This window comes from Bombyx mandarina, chromosome 18, assembly GCF_030267445.1.
Source record: "Bombyx mandarina strain Sakado chromosome 18, ASM3026744v2".
NCBI lineage: Eukaryota > Metazoa > Arthropoda > Insecta > Lepidoptera > Bombycidae > Bombyx > Bombyx mandarina.
The window spans coordinates 5,882,180-5,902,045 of record NC_143224.1 but is presented as its reverse complement, the minus strand read 5'-3'; the positions used below and the strand labels follow the sequence as shown (position 1 = coordinate 5,902,045).

General features: G+C 36.1%; 1 protein-coding gene across 21 annotated transcripts in view; it reads left to right on the top strand.

Moving 5' to 3' along the window:
• spri (Src homology 2 domain-containing protein sprint) overlaps positions 1-19,866 on the top strand; it is a 282,388-nt gene that overhangs the window by 121,544 nt on the left and 140,978 nt on the right. For 2 of the 21 annotated variants that reach the window (XM_089734751.1, XM_089734748.1), the window contains exons 1-2: positions 8,938-9,247; positions 19,309-19,691. The exons of 12 other annotated variants lie outside the window; for them this stretch is intronic. In XM_089734751.1, the coding sequence (XP_089590877.1) occupies positions 9,221-9,247; positions 19,309-19,691 (410 nt within the window). In that variant the 5' untranslated portion in view covers positions 8,938-9,220. Of the gene's footprint in view, positions 1-8,937; positions 9,370-19,250; positions 19,692-19,866 lie in introns of those variants that run through there. 7 more of the 21 variants (XM_089734769.1, XM_089734768.1, XM_089734761.1 and 4 more) reach the window with 6 other exon arrangements.

Here is a 19,866-nt window from a genome sequence, read left to right as displayed (position 1 = left end):
AAATTGGTAAACAGGTGGGAAAAAACATCGCGTGACACAGGTTTGTTTGCTCTCTGTCTGGGTGTATAAGATTATACATATTTATTATTATTATTAATACTTTATTTCAGTTTTTTTTAAACCATTACATTTTGTTAGTAAGAATTACTTATAATCCAACTTAAAAAAAAATTATATAAATTTAAACTTATATAAATATGCTTATCAGACTTTTTTATTATAGGACAAGGAATACTAGTTTGGAGTCAGTTCCACCCTATCCTAGTCTGTCCTTGTGTTATTTCTCCATTTAAAAAAACAAAGTTTTAATTTTACGTTCGAATTTATGCAAATATTGCATATTGTCTGTTGGTGACTCTATATAATGTTGTAAAACTATGTATTATTCATTCATCCATTTGTCATCTTGAATGATAATATCAAATTAAATTTACTATATGGCTTCACCGTCTAATTGATTATAACTTTCCCCATACCGAATAAGCCGTGATAAGATATTAACGTCTCAACCCTATCCGTAATAGTAGTCATTAATTACCGTATTAATTGATCGACATACCGAATTAACTGCGTATATTTATGGGGTAAATTTGCTTGCTGCGTATATTGTTACGTTAACATTGGCTCTGTGATGTCAATATATGAACCACGGAACATTTTCTGTATATTTCGTAAAAGGAATTCACTGGAAGAGCACTAGCGCTCAATAAGTACTGTAGCAACATACTGCGCATAGATAATACACTTAATGGTGCTGGCCTGTGGGTATTCGGAGCATCAAGATACATGAGAAATGTAGATCTTACCGACGATTTTGATCTTGAACCTGAGATTCAGAACGTTACTTCACGACAGCGATGCAACACGATAACCCCGCTATCTCACCTCACCTCTGACTTGACCCACGCAGCAGTCGACCTCCGTCGACGCATTCGACACATCCTAGACATCTATGTTATCTAATTTCGATGCTATTCGACTTTAATAAGTCTAAGGCTCGCTGCTTAAGACACAGGTCACCGTACTGGTCCAACTAGTTGAAGAGCTTGATGACACTTAAGCCATAGCCTCTGCCCGCTAAGTTTCTTATTGGATCTTCTCAGCGGGTCGCAATTCCCATCCGGTAGTGGTCACAATCTGGTCTGCCTTAGAGCTTATAGGAATTTATTTCGACATTTGTCAGTAATCCTTTGACTTTGCTAATCTTTATCGAACCAAAAAAATCATAATATTAAAGTACCTAGAGGTAGTAGTAGACGTCGTACTCGTAGTAGACGAGCTTTCTACAGCTGATCCTTTTTTTAAATTGTCTATTATTAATACAACAACAAAAAAATCTACCTAAATTCTGTCGCTCTTCCCAAAGATTGTAATTTGAAACTTTTATATGGAGGCAATAGCAGTATGGTAAAGAGTGCCAATTCGTAACAATTTACGACATTTCTTTATGGTTTTATAGCATAGCGTTTTATGATCCTGTGGTGGCTGTCTACAATAATTCTATGACAAATTTACCAACCGGACAGCTCAGGAATCCGTGTGAGGGATGAATTATTTAAATTTAATATTTAAAGGGTGTACTAATATTATTGATATCCATGGCAACGTGAGGTCGTAATTTTGAATATGTTTTTTTTACGATTGAAGTATTACTGGTGGCCCGGGGGTCTTTCCAGTTTCACCCACTTCGATAAAGCGGCACGACACGAGAACCCTCTCGTCGTGGCCGCCGGTAACTACATTCCCGATCCTGCGGACAGAATGGAAAGCAGTCGACGTCGCCCAAAACACGTCATCTCGGATCCTCCCGATCCACTAACGGTGCTTTTAGGTACTTCAAGCACCGGTCACCGTTCTCGTCGAACCCGACGCTTGCGTCGAAGGGCTCGACGAGTAAATTAACTCTCAGACACAGCCCACTGAGTTTCTCGCCGGATCTTCTCAGTGGGTCGCGTTTCCGATCCGGTGGTAGATTCTGCGAAGCACGGCTCTTGCTAGGGTTCGTGTTAGCAACATCGTCAGGTTTGAGCCCCGTGAGCTCACCTACTAAAGTTAGGGTTACGCTGACATAGCCTCTCAAGGTTATCAGCTTAGATAGGAAAAAAAAAAAAAAAAAACCAGTTTCACCAGGACAGCTGGGCGACCAAAGGCTCAGTTAGGAGGGTTGGGCTTTCCTAACAGCTGCCCGAGCACCTCCGAAGGAGACCTAACAACTCTAGAGCAACTGCTTCGCGAATGAATCTACTATCGGATCGGAATCGCGACCGGCTCAGAAGATCCGGCGAGAAACTCAGCGAGCTGATGCATGGGTTAGGTTGCATGTCGAACTCTTTGTCGAGTTCGACGAGTACGGTTACCGGGGTCCCTAAGCCTGCTCCTAGTGTTAGAGGTGAAGGCGTCAATTGAATATGTAATGCTTACAGCCAGCTTTAGTATGTTCTTTTTTGTGGAGTAAAGGGTCTTATCCTTAACACAGTGCATTCGTATCGAACGATGCGACGATGTCCGTTTCCAAATTTCGTAAGCAATTTTTTCAATTCACCATTTTTTCTAATTGAATACGCAGTTTACATATTATGTTCATGAATGAGTTTCACGTTGAATAAGAACACGGTGTAATAAAAATCAAACCAGCAAAAATAATTTGCGTAATTACTTGCGATAGGGAACTGGCGATCAGTTCGTGTCACCAATTGAGATTCAGATCTCAATTCTCCAAGTGGCTTTGGTGGCAATCACATTCTGATGTCCACGGGCTCCGGTAATCACCTAACACCGGGTGAACCGTAAGCTCGTTCATACAAAATAATAATAAAAACCATAGTAGTAGTCTGCCTTCGTGGGCATACATTTTCATAGTTGTTTGTTTCAATTTGAAACAAAAGGCTTAGATTTAACCATAGATATTTATCCGCGGAATAACCACGAGTGCTTACGGTCGACTTAACTTAATATCAAATTATTAGAATTACGCTTAAAGTGGAAGTTTGTTTTGAATATCATCTACGTGAACGCGCATTATCGAACTTGTCTCGTGCTTCTTTCTTCATTGCTGCTATTGTTAGAGTAAAAAAAACTTTGAGCCAGTCGAGCCTGCCATGTATTAAAACATAGAGTTGCTTCGAAAATATTTACGTGTTTTGTAGTAGAAGGTTTTGAGTTGTAATAATGTTTCCGCTCTTTACCCCTATGTTTGCCGAGCCAATGCAAACACGAGAGATTGTGAGCAGACCTTTATGTTTATGCTATGTCGGATAAGGCCATACATTTTTGATAGAGGCTTTTGAGAAATATTACCGAATTGGAGTGGTAGGGGTCCTTGTAGGTTACAAGGCTATTTGGTAACGGCTTAGGGTACAAATGGATGAGGCACGTGAGAAGTATTAAGTTTCGGTACGTACAGTATGTGTTGGGTAAATGACGTCATAAAGGATTATAATAATCGCTTTTACATAATATATTTTATGTACTATCAATAGAAAATTCAACAGAGCAAGGTTTATAGTACATATTTCACCTAACAATTTACATGTTGAGATATGGCAATTTTTTTAATAGCCGCGCCTTTTCAAAAAAAATCTATTAAAACACTAACTATCTAAATCGGTTGGCATTGAAAATCGAAAAATGTTACATACAATTTAACTTTAATTCACAACTGATTTCCCCTAGTATACTTGTTAACGATGCTGCGACGGAAAATTCAAAGTACAAAGCAAAACTATGAAAGGTTATAATTATTCCTGGTAAAATGTTTGTCGTATAGTACAAAGTTGCTTTAGCGTCGGGGTCTACGCGCGATATCTATAGGATATACAATAGATTTCTTGTTCTTGCATTTATTTATTCAAAGAAAGGGGGTTAAAGGGGCGTAATTTATTTAAAAAAAAAGATTCTTCTTATTAGTCGTTTGCATTCTTGGTAGAGTGGGCGTGATCATTGGTTTGGGTGGTGGCGCGCTTCACAAGACGTCGCCATTCCTCGCGTACCGCTACCTTTCTTGTGCACTCATGATGGAAACGCTTAGAGCTGCCTTTATTTGGTCTACCATTATGGTGATATAAAAATATTAGATGGCTTCATTTAAAAATTGTAAAAAGAAAGAGACCATTTTTGTAATTTAAATCTTCGTGAGGTATCTTGGTTTCATCACCCTCCATACATAATGTAATATTGTGATTGACGAACCCTTAGCTTATATAAACATGTAGAGTAACAAGAAAGGATTTTGGTGGTACATATTTCCTAATAGTTTTTTACGCCATTAATCTTGAAATAAATAGTTCTAAGCTAGAGGTCGAGGAGAAAGATTAGAACAGTAAATTCATGCTACATTGCAATTAGCCTATTTCATACAATCTACGAACAGTCCATAACGATTTAATTGTCATATTAAAAAAACTAAATATAAGCTATGGATGTCGTCGTAGAAGTCGTTTGATATATTTGCGAATCCCGACGATGTTTGCTTGTTGTTTCTGTGCAAACTTAAATAAATGAGTTTATCTTGTAACCTTAGTGCTGAGGTGTTGTTTCCCGGCTTGGATATTAAAATTGCACATTTTGTGTTAAAGTTTTATTTATGTCCTCGTGTTACTTTGGTATAATAATAATAATAAAACATTTTTATTTCAGAAAAAATCCATAAAATAATAATAATACAATAGTCAGCACACAAACAGTTCAACAATACAAATAGAAAATGAACAATATACTAATTCAATTAATAAAATTTTAATATAAATATTTTATTTTTATTATTATATTTCACCCGAAATGCGGTCTCGTGTAATTATTCCCCACCTGCCTATATGCTGATAGCTTAAGGGGATAGCCCTAGCTACGACCAAACAGGCAGGTGAGCTCACGGGCTCAACCTGAGGTAGTTTGTTAATACTAGCCCTAGAGGGCTACTTCGCAGAATCTGCCACCGGATCGGAATCTGACCCACTGAGAAGATCCGGTGAGAAACTCAGTGGGCTGTGACTATGGGGGTCCCGTGCAAATGTGACGTCAGCCCGTTTCATTAGGGGATATTCAATAAAACCAATATAGTTTATTCATTGGAAGCGTGGGTCTCCCACGAAGTGGACCGACTACCCGCTAAAACAGCCGGGAATCCGCTGGATACAGGCTCCGTAGGACCTGTCATTGTGGCGAACCTTGGGGAAGGCCATACTTCAGCAGTGGACGTCTATTGGCTGAAAAAAATTCTTAGCTTAGATAACAAGATCTGTCTTTTTCAGGTTAATTTAGTAATAGCTTATTGCTGTTCACGCTTTGAGAGCTTTCATGTTTGTATGTGGTTTTTAATGAAATATAATTCTCATTTGCCAATAACAAATTGTTATTTGCGTCACTAAAGGTGTAACCTGCTCATTTACATAAATAACTCATAACCAAATTACAATAATACATAACATTATGACATTATTCGCTGTTTCATGAATTTACGGGAATAACCTCATTAATGTGATTAACTCCATAATTCTCTTTGACGCTTTGACCTTGCTGCCTGCCTATGTCTAGACTCAATTTTGCGTGTCAAACCGAAATGAGAAAGGCATGACACAAGTGAGAAAATGTAATTACTCCGCGGGCTAAGTGTGTATAATAGTGTATTACATAATACACTATTACAAAAATCTATACTAATAATATTATAAAGCTGAAGAGTTTGTTTGTTTGAACGCGCTAATCTCAAGGACTACTGGTCCGATTTGAAAATTTTTTTCAGTATTAGATAGCCCATTTATCGAGGAAGGCTATAAGCTATATAAAATCACGCTAAGATCAATACAAGCGGAGCACAAATAAATAATGTTTCAAAATCGGGGTTATTCATACCTTTTGAGAGCTTCCACTGCGTGCGTTGCAGAAACGATTAAAGTTCCGCTAAAATAATGTATGACAGAATTGTGCCCCTTTAAAAGATCTAAAAAAAAGTCCGCGACAGAGTATGTCTATATTTTAAGGTTGGCTTACTATAACGTTTTTTATGCTAACCAAATTTGTTCTAAAATAAGGCATTATATGTGGACTATTCCACGCGGACGAAGTCGCAGGCAAAAGCTAGTATGGTAATAAAACTATTGTACTCAAGAAATTTGCTACCAAATTTAAATTAAATTTATGTGCATGAATCAAAATTAATAATTTTTCCATCACGAATACAATTTTTTTATGTACTTAATTTTCCTCTGTACTATGTCTTCTTTTTTGTGTGTACATACATAAATAAAATAAAACAATTTTTTGTATAAAAACAAGTGGCAGTTTTCCTTAAAATTAAATTTAAATTGGCGAAAAGGTCACTTTTGACACCTTAAAACAATTCAAACTTGAAACAACAATCTCGTTATTAAGTAACGCAACACAGTTCAATGTCGTAGCAATCGTGCCCGCACTTTCAAAATACACTTGTTCTACACGTTCACACGCTATTTACCAAGCTACTACATAGTTATCAAGAACTATCCGAGTTGTATTATTTTCTATTTTTTTGAATGATATAATGTCGCTGTCGCTGTAGCTAATCACACGTGAATGTCACTACCCTCTTCTAATAAGAGGTCTAAGTACTTTAATACATAAATAATACGCAATAAAAATAGGTTTTTATTTATATATTTTTATTACTTTGATAAGTCAACAAGCAATAGACGTACAGTTTACAAAGTGATTCGAGATGAAAGTCTCAATTATATTTGAAACTAGCGAACCGCCATCGCTTCGCTTCGGAAACATTAAATTTTATTATTGATAGTTGAGTCCCGCGATGTTGCCCGCGGCTATTGTCGTACCGCGGGTGACGCCGCGGAGCGAAGCTAGGCTAAAAAAGTAGCCTAAGTTACTCTTTATATCAACAGCTACCTATCAGTGAAAGTCCCGTCAAAATCGGTCAAGCCGTTCCTGAGATTAGCCGGAACAAACAGACAGAAAGATAGACAAAAATTGTAAAAAATGCTATTTTGGTGTATGTACCGTATGTATATATTCATATGCATGTAGTAAAAAGTGGTTATTTCAATATTACAAACAGACACTCCCATTTTATTTATATGTATAGATAACCGTTATAGGTCAAACGGGAACATATGAGAGCACGTATTATGCATCTACTTAAATACATATTTACTTAGAAATGATACTCGCCTCAGTCTCGGAGCTCAGTATAGTTACATCACGCGATACGAGTGCACCTCTTTACTGGTGGTAGGACTTCTTTTGAGTCCGCGCGGGTAGGTACCACCACCCTGCCTATATCTGCCGTGAAGCACTAATGCGTTTCGGCTTGAAGGGTGGGACAGCCGTTGTAACTATACTTGAGACCTTAGAACTTATATCTATCAAGAAGAGTGGCGCATTTACGTTGTAGATGTGTATGGGCTCCGGTAACCACTTCACACCGGGTGGACTGTGAGCTCGTCCATCAATCTAAGCAACAACAAAAAAATCAGACGTTTTACCTACTAGACCATGCTGTCTCAATTTACAAAAAAACATTCTAAAATGTATTTGCAATCAACCCGTTCTTGAAGTGGAAACTAGCGAAGCTTGAACACACAACTATTTTGTAACAAACAAATCTATGAATACGTAAACAGTAAAAATGTTTCATTCGTTTTCAGTGGTCTTTTTTCCACGGCTATGGAATGAGCTCCCCTCCACGGTGCTTCCCGAGCGCTATGACATTCTTTAAAAGAGGCTTGTGGAGAGTATTAAGCGGTAGGCAGCGGCCTGGCTCTGCCCCTGGCATTGCTGAGGTCCATGGGCGACGGTAACCACTCACCATCAGGTGGGCCGTATGCTCGTCTACCTACAAGGGCAATAATAATAAAAAATGTATAAACTTTAATCTATTCACTTTCCGAAACGAATTATCTCGAAACAAAATACTTTCGTGCCGTTCCCATTGTTCATTGTGGACATAATATGACAATGTCACTTTCGTTTGATATCCCATATATGTCGTTGTGAAAGTACAGAGTTATGAAAGTATCATTGAGGTATCACCCGTTCATGGAATTGGTTGTTACGGTTTCGTTACTGTAGCGACGACAGTAGGAAACTGTAATTGATATTTTGTGTTTAAATTGCTAATTTAAATGAGATCACAAATGCTTATAATTGGTTACAAACAAAATGCTTCAAACGAGGCTTGTGGAGAGTATTAAGCGGTAGGCAGCGGATTGGCTCTGCCCCTGGCATTGCTGAAGTCCATGGGCGACGGTAACCACTCACCATCAGGTGGGCCGTATGCCCGTCTGCCTACAAAGGCAATAAAAAAATAAAAAAATGCTATGTCACGATTGACTTCCACGGTGAAGGAATAACATCGTGTAATAAAAAATCAAACCCGCAATATTAGAGTTTGCGTAATTATTGGTAGTAGGACGTCTTGTGAGTCCGCACGGGTAGGTACTACTACCCTGCCTATTTCTGCCGTGAAGCAGTAATGCGTTTCGGTCTGAAGGGCGGTGCAGCCATATAAGCAATAAATAAATAAAGAACTTTCTTACTTTCAATTCGAATACTGAAGATCCATAACAGCAAACAAAAAAGTTGCAGTCTTAAGTTAGATATTGTTTTATTGAATTATTATCCGATTTCCCAACCGTAGTTCATAGTTTTACATTAACCTGTATCCTTAATGTTTAATATATTTTAATCTTCAAGACTATTATAAATCCGAAGCTTTGTAACTTCCATATAAAAACGCCGACTACCTTAATAGCGGTAATGCAATGCAATCATGAACGGCCTTGCATGAATTACAACAACGCCGTAACAAGAAATACTAGTTTTTTTGATGAATTTCAAAGTAGACGTATTAAAAAAAATAATTACCGAGGCTCCACAGCTTTTTAATGAAATTAAATTCCCAATAAACGGAAGGAGCACAAGGTACTTTATTTGACACAAAGAAAATATGCTATTGCAAAACTCGAGATACAGGGCTTAATTATCATTGATAATGATGGGAAAGTAGACGACGAGGTCCAAAAAGGGAATGAATGTGGAAATGATGAAGGTATATTGTTCCGGACATGCGTAGAGTGGGACACGACCAGAGCGAGCCTAGCCAACGCGCGCTAACGTCAGTCGTAGCCGGGTTTGCGCGGCGAGCGTCGTCTCTTTGTAGATAAGCTTTTTTTTCTTGTACACATATCAAATTTCACGAGAAAATTTGATATAGTCGTCGATCTGTGAATAGTGTATGAAAAAAGTTTACGAAGAACGTTCGGTAATTGTTTGTTTCACTACACTTGCGCTGTTATTTTTTATTATTTTTATTATTTGCTCTATGATGTTGCGTAGTGTTTTTTATCAGTGAATATCCGTTGGATTGTTTTGTTGTAGTTCCAAGTATGTATCTTTATTTAGTTTTTTTTTGTATTTATCGTTTTTGCAATTTCTTGTTAGAATTATTTCTTAATGGTAACGTCAACAGAGTTGCTTTATCATTGCTGATAAGTGTTATCTACTGGGACACGTTGTTGTGTATAAAATGGCAGTTTATAATGCATTTTAATTTAGAATTGATTTGTTGATATTAATATTACTTAAATTTTTAATTTTATAAATTATATACCTATTACAGTTGAATAGTTTGGACGTAATGGAATTATAATTACAGGAAAATGTGAAAAAAAAAATCCATTAGAGATAGCACACATAAAATGAGGTAAAAATTGATAATGGAGTTCGATAAACAAACTCTACCGACTTTGCGGTGTAACATTCAGTGTATTGATTGAGGTCTATTATAACTATGACGAGTTGCCTTCACTTGTTGTGAATAGCCGAGTATATGAAATAAGATAGACAAAGAAGGGATTTGAATATAAGGCGAGGGGGCCCTTGAAATTGATCGCCGTGTTTCTCCCCAGGCTCTGGTTAACCGAGCCCTTGAATCGTAAGCTTAATGTGGTACAAATTTGATTTGATGCTAGCGTTACTTCAACTCTCGGCATTTTGCATTAAAAATATATCTAGAGCCATATTGATTGCAAAACAAGGCATAGAAAAACGTAACGGTTAACAATTTGAATTAGCTTGGGATTATGTACATACTCGTAGAAGCTTCTTAATATCTCATCTAAACAGGTTTGAAAATATTGTAACGAAGGTGACGCGTGCCGTTCGTATTTAATTCTATATCAGTGATGTTGGGCTACCACTGGAGCCCGTAATTGGGACCCGTAATGGCTTAAGGCCCTTTTTTCGATCTGTCCTATTGTTGTGCTCATAGGGTGTCGGTCGTTGACATTGGCATTCCCCTTTACGAATTGAGATTTGCAACGATATTTCATTGCATGTCGGATTAACAATACATCATTTTTAATCTAGTTTCTATTATTATTATTATTAAATTATGTGACTTGTTAATCTGTGCCATAAATGAAATCTGTCGTTTCGTATTGACCATTAGCGGTTATAATCCGAAACATTTTACGTTACGTTCGTTCGACCGATCATTTTTCATTTTGTTGCTTATTAAAAACAAGGTGTTCAAAAATTACTCTTCGATTCCGGTCAAACTAATTTGAAGTTGTAGAAACCAATAAAGGTACCTAATTCAGTGATGATGGCATTAGTTACACAATTGAAAGTATCATTCTAAAAGCGACGTAATTTTGAGAGTTCTTTAATGGTTATTTTCTAATTGGGTATTTTAAAATCTATACTAATATTATAAAGAGGAAAGATTTGTTTGTTTGTTTGTTTCGAATAGGCTCCGAAACTACTGGACCGATTTGAAAAATTCTTTTTCCATTAGAAGCCGACGTTGTCCCTGATGAACATAGGCTACTTTTTTTTTAATTTTTTTTATTTTATTTTTTTGGTTTCATGTGTGTTTTAATGTTTCCGAAGCGAAGCGAGGGCGGGTCGCTAGTCTTTTATATTTTCATAAAATAAATCGTCCGTTGAGTGTATGACTGAATTTTTACTAAAGAAAATCAAAACAAAATGCCAACGAAGTCGATCGACCAGCAGAACATTACCAAAGAAACTCTAACTTGACTAATGACTACCCACATACTCAACCCGTCCCATAAATTTAAATTGGCCAAAACAATGCGATCACAGAGTGCCGGGCCACAGTACCGTTAGTCAGCGGCTCGAGATCTTATATTTTGTGTTTCTATTAGCGGAGGCAACTATCTTTGATAACTAGCTACCGATTGCGTAACCGGTCTCTTTTTCGCACGTGCATTATTTTGCAATGCTAACGGGTTTTGATGGAAACTTCTAAACTGGATTCGCACATATTTCTATATCTAGATTAATCTAGATCAATCCGGGCTTAGCATTTCTTTATACTTTTCAATCCATAAAGACAGTTTTACGTTTTTGACATTGAAGAGGATGAATTATCATCCGTTAACTTTGAGTGCTACATTCACTTTTTCATTAGCTATGCCCACATGCTCACGTTTTCGTATAACCTTTCATTAAATACCCACCTACTCGTGTTATTTACTCACCGAACGTAGGTAGCGTCTTTCTGCTGTTTGTATATAATTCTGGCATCATCAGTAACCGTAGCAGGTCTATCCTAGGGCGTTGCACCGCCGCAGCGATGGAATGTGACCGATCGTGATTACGAAATGCCGTGACTCTGCAAACGATTCTCTATTCGAATACGCAATTGTTTATCGTAATATTTTATAGACATTCCCAACTTTTATTCAGACAAAAAAGCATAACAAGTAAGCCACTATCGCGATTACTGTATGCTGTTCGCCTAATGGTATCTCTAATTGCGTTTCTTGCTCGACTGCTAGCACTCCCGTTCATGAGTTTTTAATTACCTCTTTTATATGGCGTAACATTCACTAATGTGCACGACTAAGGTCGGTACGGAATATAAGGAGACCCATTGTTTCGAACAGCTCCTTATATTGCGAATAGCGGTTCAACTTCATAGGGTGCGACTGACCGCCAAAGTACCGTGTGCCCAAATTCTTGGAATGCTCCCTGAATGTAATTACCTATTTACGGTCCTAACTGATATTTAAAATAATTGCTATTCTTTAATGTCTGCCTATTAGGACATCTATACATTTCTTAGTTTGTGCTTATCGGGATAGCAATTCTGCTTTTACATAATATATATCATCGTATTCATCAAAACGTTAATGTGGTTAAGTGTAAATCTTATCAACTCCCACTTGGGACATCAAAGAGTGATGGAAGCGATTCGTCATGCACCCTACTATTTGACCTATTTATGAGAGAGTTTCAACTTGGGCTTTTTTATAGAATATCAGGGCCATTAGCAAGTAAGACGGTGAACGGGCGACCCCTATGAAGAAATCAATCGCTTTCACGCTGCGTTAGATTTTATTGTTTTATCCTGGTTGAGTCATTCGGGTTAGCGAAACAGATTCTATTTGTTTTATGTATTATTTAATCTCAACACAAGGAATTGCTTTTATTTTAAGATGTTTGTGGTCCATTGACATAAATAAATAAAAGATTTTTAAATGTTGAAAACGATGATAGGTAGCTGAGATGTTTATAGATTTTGTGTTATCATCATTTTAATGCATTTGACGTTTTATGATTTTTATAGATTTTTTTACCTGTTGCTAAGAGATTACCGGAGCCCATAGACATCTAGAACGTAAATGTCGCTAACTACCTTGAGATATGATTTCTAAGGTCTCAGCTTTTACAGTAAAGATATAATAGATTCATTAACAGTTGCCTAATGGGCTTAATTTAATGGGGATGTTTCAGATTACGATTAAAAAATCTTTAAGTTCTTATCTATCTTTCACTAAGTATATCTATCTCAACGATATTTTCCCCCTTCGTTAATTCAAATTTAAAATCATTGATTTAAATTCAGATGTGATCTTATTCGAATTCAAAATAAAGACGATAACTACACTCAACACTAACAAAAACTACTGTCACTTTAAATTTCTGAACCATTTACATAGCTTCATTGGTTTTTATTGTATATTTTTCATAATAAGTAAAAGCTTATTTTTTCCGAGCGATTTACCGTGATTACTACTTTAACTTCATGAATATGGAATAGAATTATTTTATCAAAACCCTATCCATCTTATTTGTGATATTTTAAGGCTATTCCAAGCTCTAAGATAGTAGGATATTAGAAACAAATGTGTCTACACGGTTCAACTACATTTTGAGTTATTACCACTGACTGGTACTTGAATCCAATGCTACTATCCAAACAATAGAGTAGAAATAATTGATTTTTAGTATAGTTAAAAGGAAAAAGCAAACAAATTGATATGTAAATTTAAATACGATACAGTTGAATACATCAGTATTCCTGTCATTGGCATCCAAAACCTGTAGGTAACATAGGCATCGTTTGCTTGTGTAAACTTGTCGTGTTTGTATGCTCAGTCTGAGCTGCATCTAAATTACTATAAGCAGTTGATTTGACCTCAGTACAATAATATCATCATAAGTAATCAGAACACATTAAATAAACAGAGATAAAAACCTACCATTCCAAAAGAGCCTGGAGTCATGACTTGACCTGAATTTTCACATTTGGTTCACGATAATCCAAACCACGGCAAAAATAAGAATTATCTTAAATCATAGCTCCTCTTACTATTCTAATCATTTAACTGCCACCGCTTATAGCTACTCAGATATTGATAAGGCGATTGATACATGTAATAAATAAGATCGTGGCGTTAAGTAGTGCTCGATTCACTTTGTGCAAAAATTCCGGTAAAAAATTGCTTGTTCCGATCCTCTGGTTAGCGATAAGTATTAAAAATGAAACCCCATTTGGCCTCTGAATTGTTTTTGCGCAAAGTGATACTCTGTGTACTGAGGCTTTGATAAAACATATAAAAAAATCCTCCAAACGTTATGCATTTTATTTCGAATATTTATTTTATTTTATTTTATAAACCTAACCTGTACAAAGCAAAGTATCATAAATCTGAATAATTTTTATTCAACAAATAATAATCAATAGACACTATGATATAGAGAAAAAATTAATTAAAAAAATCATCGCAATGATTTCCGGAAGGACATAGAGAACGCTTATAAAATTAAATTTCTCGAGTATCAATAACAAAAATATTGGGCAGAAGTCGGAAGTCTTCGGACACATTGTGGCTTTTGCCTTCCTGTGAGCGACGAGACCTGAATACTGATCGACGTTTGAGAGTCCCACATCGGGTACCCTTCACTTAGGTAAAGTGGTGATCTCGTGTGTTCCATTATTTGAATAGTTATCACGTTAGAGATTTTAACATCCTTGAGCTCATCACCTTGCCTTACAACATCTAATAAAGCATTTCGTTGAATTTAAATTTTGGTTACTGATGTTTAATGGCTTCTTCGGCGACCGTAATCCATACGGTGCCAACGTTTTATGTCTATTTAAGACTCTATTAAAATATTAAAACTCTAAACCATTATGGGATAGTTGTTTTATATGTTTTTTTGTAATACTGTGACAGGATTATTAATTGGTAACAACATATTTTCTCTTAGGTACAGTCCGACGCTTCTTTCGTAATTCATGTGAATCGTCAACGAAATAATGCAAGTCTTATTGATAGTCGTTTACGTAGTAAGTCACGTCCGCGATCTGTATAGCGGACTTCTTAGGTCTAGGCCAAGGTTCATTGTATCTAGTTGAAGAAGCAGGTCACTGGATGAATCTTCGAACGCTACCAACGCATCCACTTTGGATAATAGATTCGCGAAACGCCCACATAATCCTACACATAATGTTGTTCATTTGTTATCCAAGGCTATACCAAAATATTATGACTTGTAATTAATGCTTCTCCGTTCACTTCCAAAAGGAGGCCGTCCTTCTGATCAGACATTATGATAATCTTGTAGGTTTTTTAAATTAATTTATAGCTGAAGGTAAGCTCTCGTTCTCACTCAACGATTATCGGAGCTGATAGATAAGAGTTGGCGCTAGATATTGCATTGCCTCGATCTTCTGATTAACAGCCAAATAATTATCTATATAAGACCTTCTGGTTAAATATTTACATTGCTATTAGCTTCTGTCTCGATCTTACCTGTATTCAAGCCTGCGCGCGGGAATCAGAGAATTTTCGAATCTAAAAACAAAATGTTATCAAAACAAACCCGGTGTCCTAATTTTGTACGGTACATCGGCATTCTGTCTGATCAATATCACTTTTATCACTGTTTCATTGTTGCGTAAACTACATTGAATACATGAACTGTGAACACGTGCGTGTGCTTGCGGTTTATATTCATTCAGTTCTAATGAGTCACTTTCTAGACATTCATAAATATCTGCATAATGACTGGACTTTTAAACATCAACTTGTTTAGTCTGAAGAAATAATGAAGCTTATTTTTTAGTTTGGTACTAAGCCCTTGCCATAGAAGACCTCTATGTCGTCACAAAATAAGACATAAGATGAGACTCTATTTCATTAAAATAACGGACATACAACTCTGCAACTCGTAACTCGTAACCGTATTAGTGCCGTCCCATGGATGTTAAAATGGCGAAATAAAGCGATCGGTTATACCGTTGATTATGTAATAAAATATGCGATGACCGTGTTAACCAGGTAAAAAAATCACAAAACAGCTGCAACTCCGCACCTTTAGTAAAAACTGGACAACGACTTTTTTGACAGAAATATGTTCGCTTTGCATTCAATGTTTTTAACGGCCTTACGATCAAGAACAATGGACACGTGGCTTCGGCCTTTAAAACTACCAAAATTCTCCAATCATTACCAAAAACAAGACCTGGCTGTATGGACTAAAGTCCTTTGCCTTTCCCATTAGGGATAAATTAATATCATAATCATCAATGTTTTTAAATTAATTAGCCTACCGTATATTTTCAAGTTGAATCTTAAAATTTTAAAATTGTCTTTGCTGTATACATTCAAATAATAACGTAACATACTGTTTTTGTGAATTCTATTAAATTAAACTAGTAAAGAAATGAAAAAAAAAAACAATCTGCGTGAAATCTAACATAAAAACTCACTCTTCTGTAACTAAAACTAATCGATGCTTAACTAAAAACTCACAATTGCAACGGTTGTTATAACAATTTTATAAATGAAATAATCGTTCAATATTCCTTATGTAAGCTACGTAAATATTTATCTGCGCGTAACACAAAATAAAGTAGCCTAACATTAATGTGATTATAGTTATATCATGTTTCCACGATACACGCACATGGCGCATTTATAGAAACGAAAAGAAAATTAAATGCAATTAATTGGATTTCCTCGAGAGCAAGTAAAGTTAAACGAATAATTAAAATCTTCTTGTAATGATAGAAAATATATTGTTGGGTGGGTTCATTAATTTTTAATAGTAAAGTCATTAAGGGAGCGTCCTAAAAATATTTGGATCGACTGTGCGAAAGAGGATAGGCTAGAGAAGTTGGATAAAAAGAGTGAGTGCAGAGATGACGTATGGTAGGCCCGAATGACAAAAGGGGATATTGTGCATCGACTCCACATACTGGAATGAGCACAAGAAGAGAAAAGAAAATTGATAAAGTAATTATGTACCCGATTAAATAAATTTCAAACTAATTTGATGCGTCTAAAACTCAAGCATTATAACTAAGTACAATGAATCTTCAAGTCGTTTGCAACATCGATATTAGGTACAAAGATGTTTCGAGTTAGACGTCAAACTTTAGAACGCTTCCGACAACTAAAGATTTATAACATGTTAACGTGCAAAATGTCCCATTTACTTTGTGTCGTGTTTAAACTTCCGTTCTTCAAACAACTTTTAGTGTTCTCAATACTCTCATTCATCGATACGCCGACACAGTCAATGTTGCGAAACTGTATGACTAATGCATTAAGATATCTATCTGTACGTAAATGCGACTGAATATTACACTCGGCGAGTTTATATTTTTATTATAATTGATACATATTTCGGTTTACTGAATCAATGAAATGACAACGATTGGTCAGACACAAAACCAGAGAATGTTGACTGCAACAATCGTCTTTATTACTTCGAGTTCACGAGTGTTATAAGTATGTCGTAGGCGGCGCCAGGGATGGCTGAGCGGTAGTTTCGTCATCACTCGTATTCGATTGAACTCAGTTTAGTCAATAAAACTTTTCAATAATAATTATTGAAACTCAACACACACAACTCTCACAATGACAGGATAAACCGACAGTTTCGTTGCACATACCGACAGACCGACTGACTGACTGACTGACTGAGACGGACGGAATCACTGTCTGACACGAATGCCACGACTCTGTCCACGTACCGCCATTTTATAACTGTGGCGTTACGGAGTCTACCCTTCATTTTGTGATATTTATCAAAACAACATTTCATCATTTAAAATAATAATCAAAACCACCGTCTTAATATTACTAAAAGTCGTCAACCACGACACGGCCATTCTGTCACTTTGACGTTTGTGTATCGTTGATATTCCGAACTATTGACCCGGATGCGACAAGTATATTTCTCCTTTACTATTTTTATACTTTAGTGATTTGATTTAATTCCAATCTAAATCCGTTTATAAAAAATCACCCATCGATTTCACTTATCATTGATACAAAAATTCAGTCTTTTATTAATCTTAAAACGTATTACCAAAATATTTAGATTTAGGAACGATTAAAATATAGATAAACACTACCACCATTACATTTCCGTAATGATTATGAAACCTAATGAACCTAACAATACGTCCGGAAATGAAATAACGCTTTCTAAAAAGTAACGCATTCAATGGAATCATTAAAGAAACATCGTTAGAAATATCACGCTAACTACTCATTCACCCATAACTGTTGAACGATCGTCCAAAGAAGAATATATTTGCCAATCTTTTTTTTATATCTGTTTTTAACTGATGCTTAAAGTTAGTTGATCAGAAGTTTAAAAAAAAGGCTAAATATCATATAAAAAGTCCCACATAGTATTTTGTGTAAAGTAACTTTTAAATTTATTTATTTAAACCATTGTATGCAACTGAATAAAATCAATTTGTATTTCTATCTTTAAATAAATCCAGCACAAACTGAATTGATTTTGTTCCCCATACATCAGTTTTATCGTAAATAATAATTAGTCAATAGTGTATCAATGTTGATCATTAATCAACAGCCTGTATTCCATCAATTCCGCCATACATGGTCAGCCGATGGCCGATTACGCAACCGGCTCAACGACTGACTTATGCAACTGTTATACAAGCATTACGGAGATACGCGATTGTGGTCGCAAATTGCCAAGTCCGCGGATGAGTGGGTCATTTGATATGACATCAATTCCAACGAAAGGCCGGATAGCTAAATCTCTTGATTATAGGATGTGTGTGAGCTATGTTATTTTAAAATTTGTAGTTACGGGTACCTCTACACTTGATTAATGGTCAGAGTTAGGAATATATTAACAATTTTTTCTTAAAAAAAAGAGATTGATTTACCATCTATATGATTAAAATGAGTTATATTGCCAATGAAATCGAGTACGCAATTTTGAATAGTTCACTTTTACTCTTAGTCCATTCTCGCATGATCGCCTTAATCAATCATATAGCAGTGCTTGCTGTGTACTACCGTTAATTAAAAGGAGTAATTTTTATATTCACAATTATTTTAAACGTTGGAGCTAGCGTGTCAAGGTGATGTAATGCAGAGTTTCTACCGAGTGATACTACAGTAGAGTACAATGGTTTAAGGCAGGATGAAGTATCTAAACACGATACAATAACAGACAAGGTCGACAATTTACTGTAGTCATATGTGAAGGCTTAATACATCATCTTGTTACGGACGATAAAGCAATGTACTCGTATAAGGGCTTAAGAAACAGTAACAGGTTATTACAATATTTGTCCCAAAAATAACTACATCATCAAACCTTATTATTGAAATTAATTAGCATCGAAATTTTCTCTTTTGCTTTATACATAATTATTACAAAAATCTAGTTTTTGTAGCTAGAGAAACTCTAATCTAAATATAATTGTAATCTAAATGTAAAAAAGTGTGAACACACAGCGGAATACGTACAGTAATTAACCTAAATTGATGTGTCTTTTATTACGTCCCTTTTATTAAATCTAACGCCGCGTAACCTAGCAACTATTTTAATAACGAACATTTTCATTGTTATAGAGGAAGTATCCGCAATATTATGATTCGAAAAGCAACTCTGTTGAACCATACAGGTCCTCTATTAGACCCTAATGTAGAAATTTCTTTCCTTTCCAGACAAAAATGTAGATAGATCGTATGTTGCATCTATTAAAGTAAGATGTCCATTGACCAGGCATCTCCACTTGTGCCGATCAAGCCACAGCTACAGAACGCAGCGTTCGTTAAGAACACCCATAACAGAAGCAGTTTTTGCGGCGTGTCACCGAACGGTAACGGGACGTTCAAAACTTTCTCCGTCAATCGCAAGAGTTGGAGTGGAAATGTGACTTTGCCACTTCAACAGTTCGCTCCCGAAGAACAAACTCCTCAACTGGCGACGTTTCGTTCCGGCACAGGAACGTTTCCGAGAAACAGGGAGAGGAACAATAACAGCGCGCCAAACGGAATATTAACTCCTAATGGGAACTCTGTGCAGACGTTTAAAGGAAATGAAGTGAGAAGGAGCGGAAGTACAAAAGGCCGACGTTACGCTGAGATCGGAAACTGGAGCAAAAGGTAAGGCCTCGCAAATAATAGCTGACAAATTAAATTTAAAAGTAATGGTAATTGCTTTAGAATAAACTAATGAGTTATTGCGAATTGTCGATGAAACTGGTATATAAATTTAATAATGACTTTGCCGTGAATTCTTCATTAGTTTTTCATTAATTCATTAAGCTGACAGTGAAAG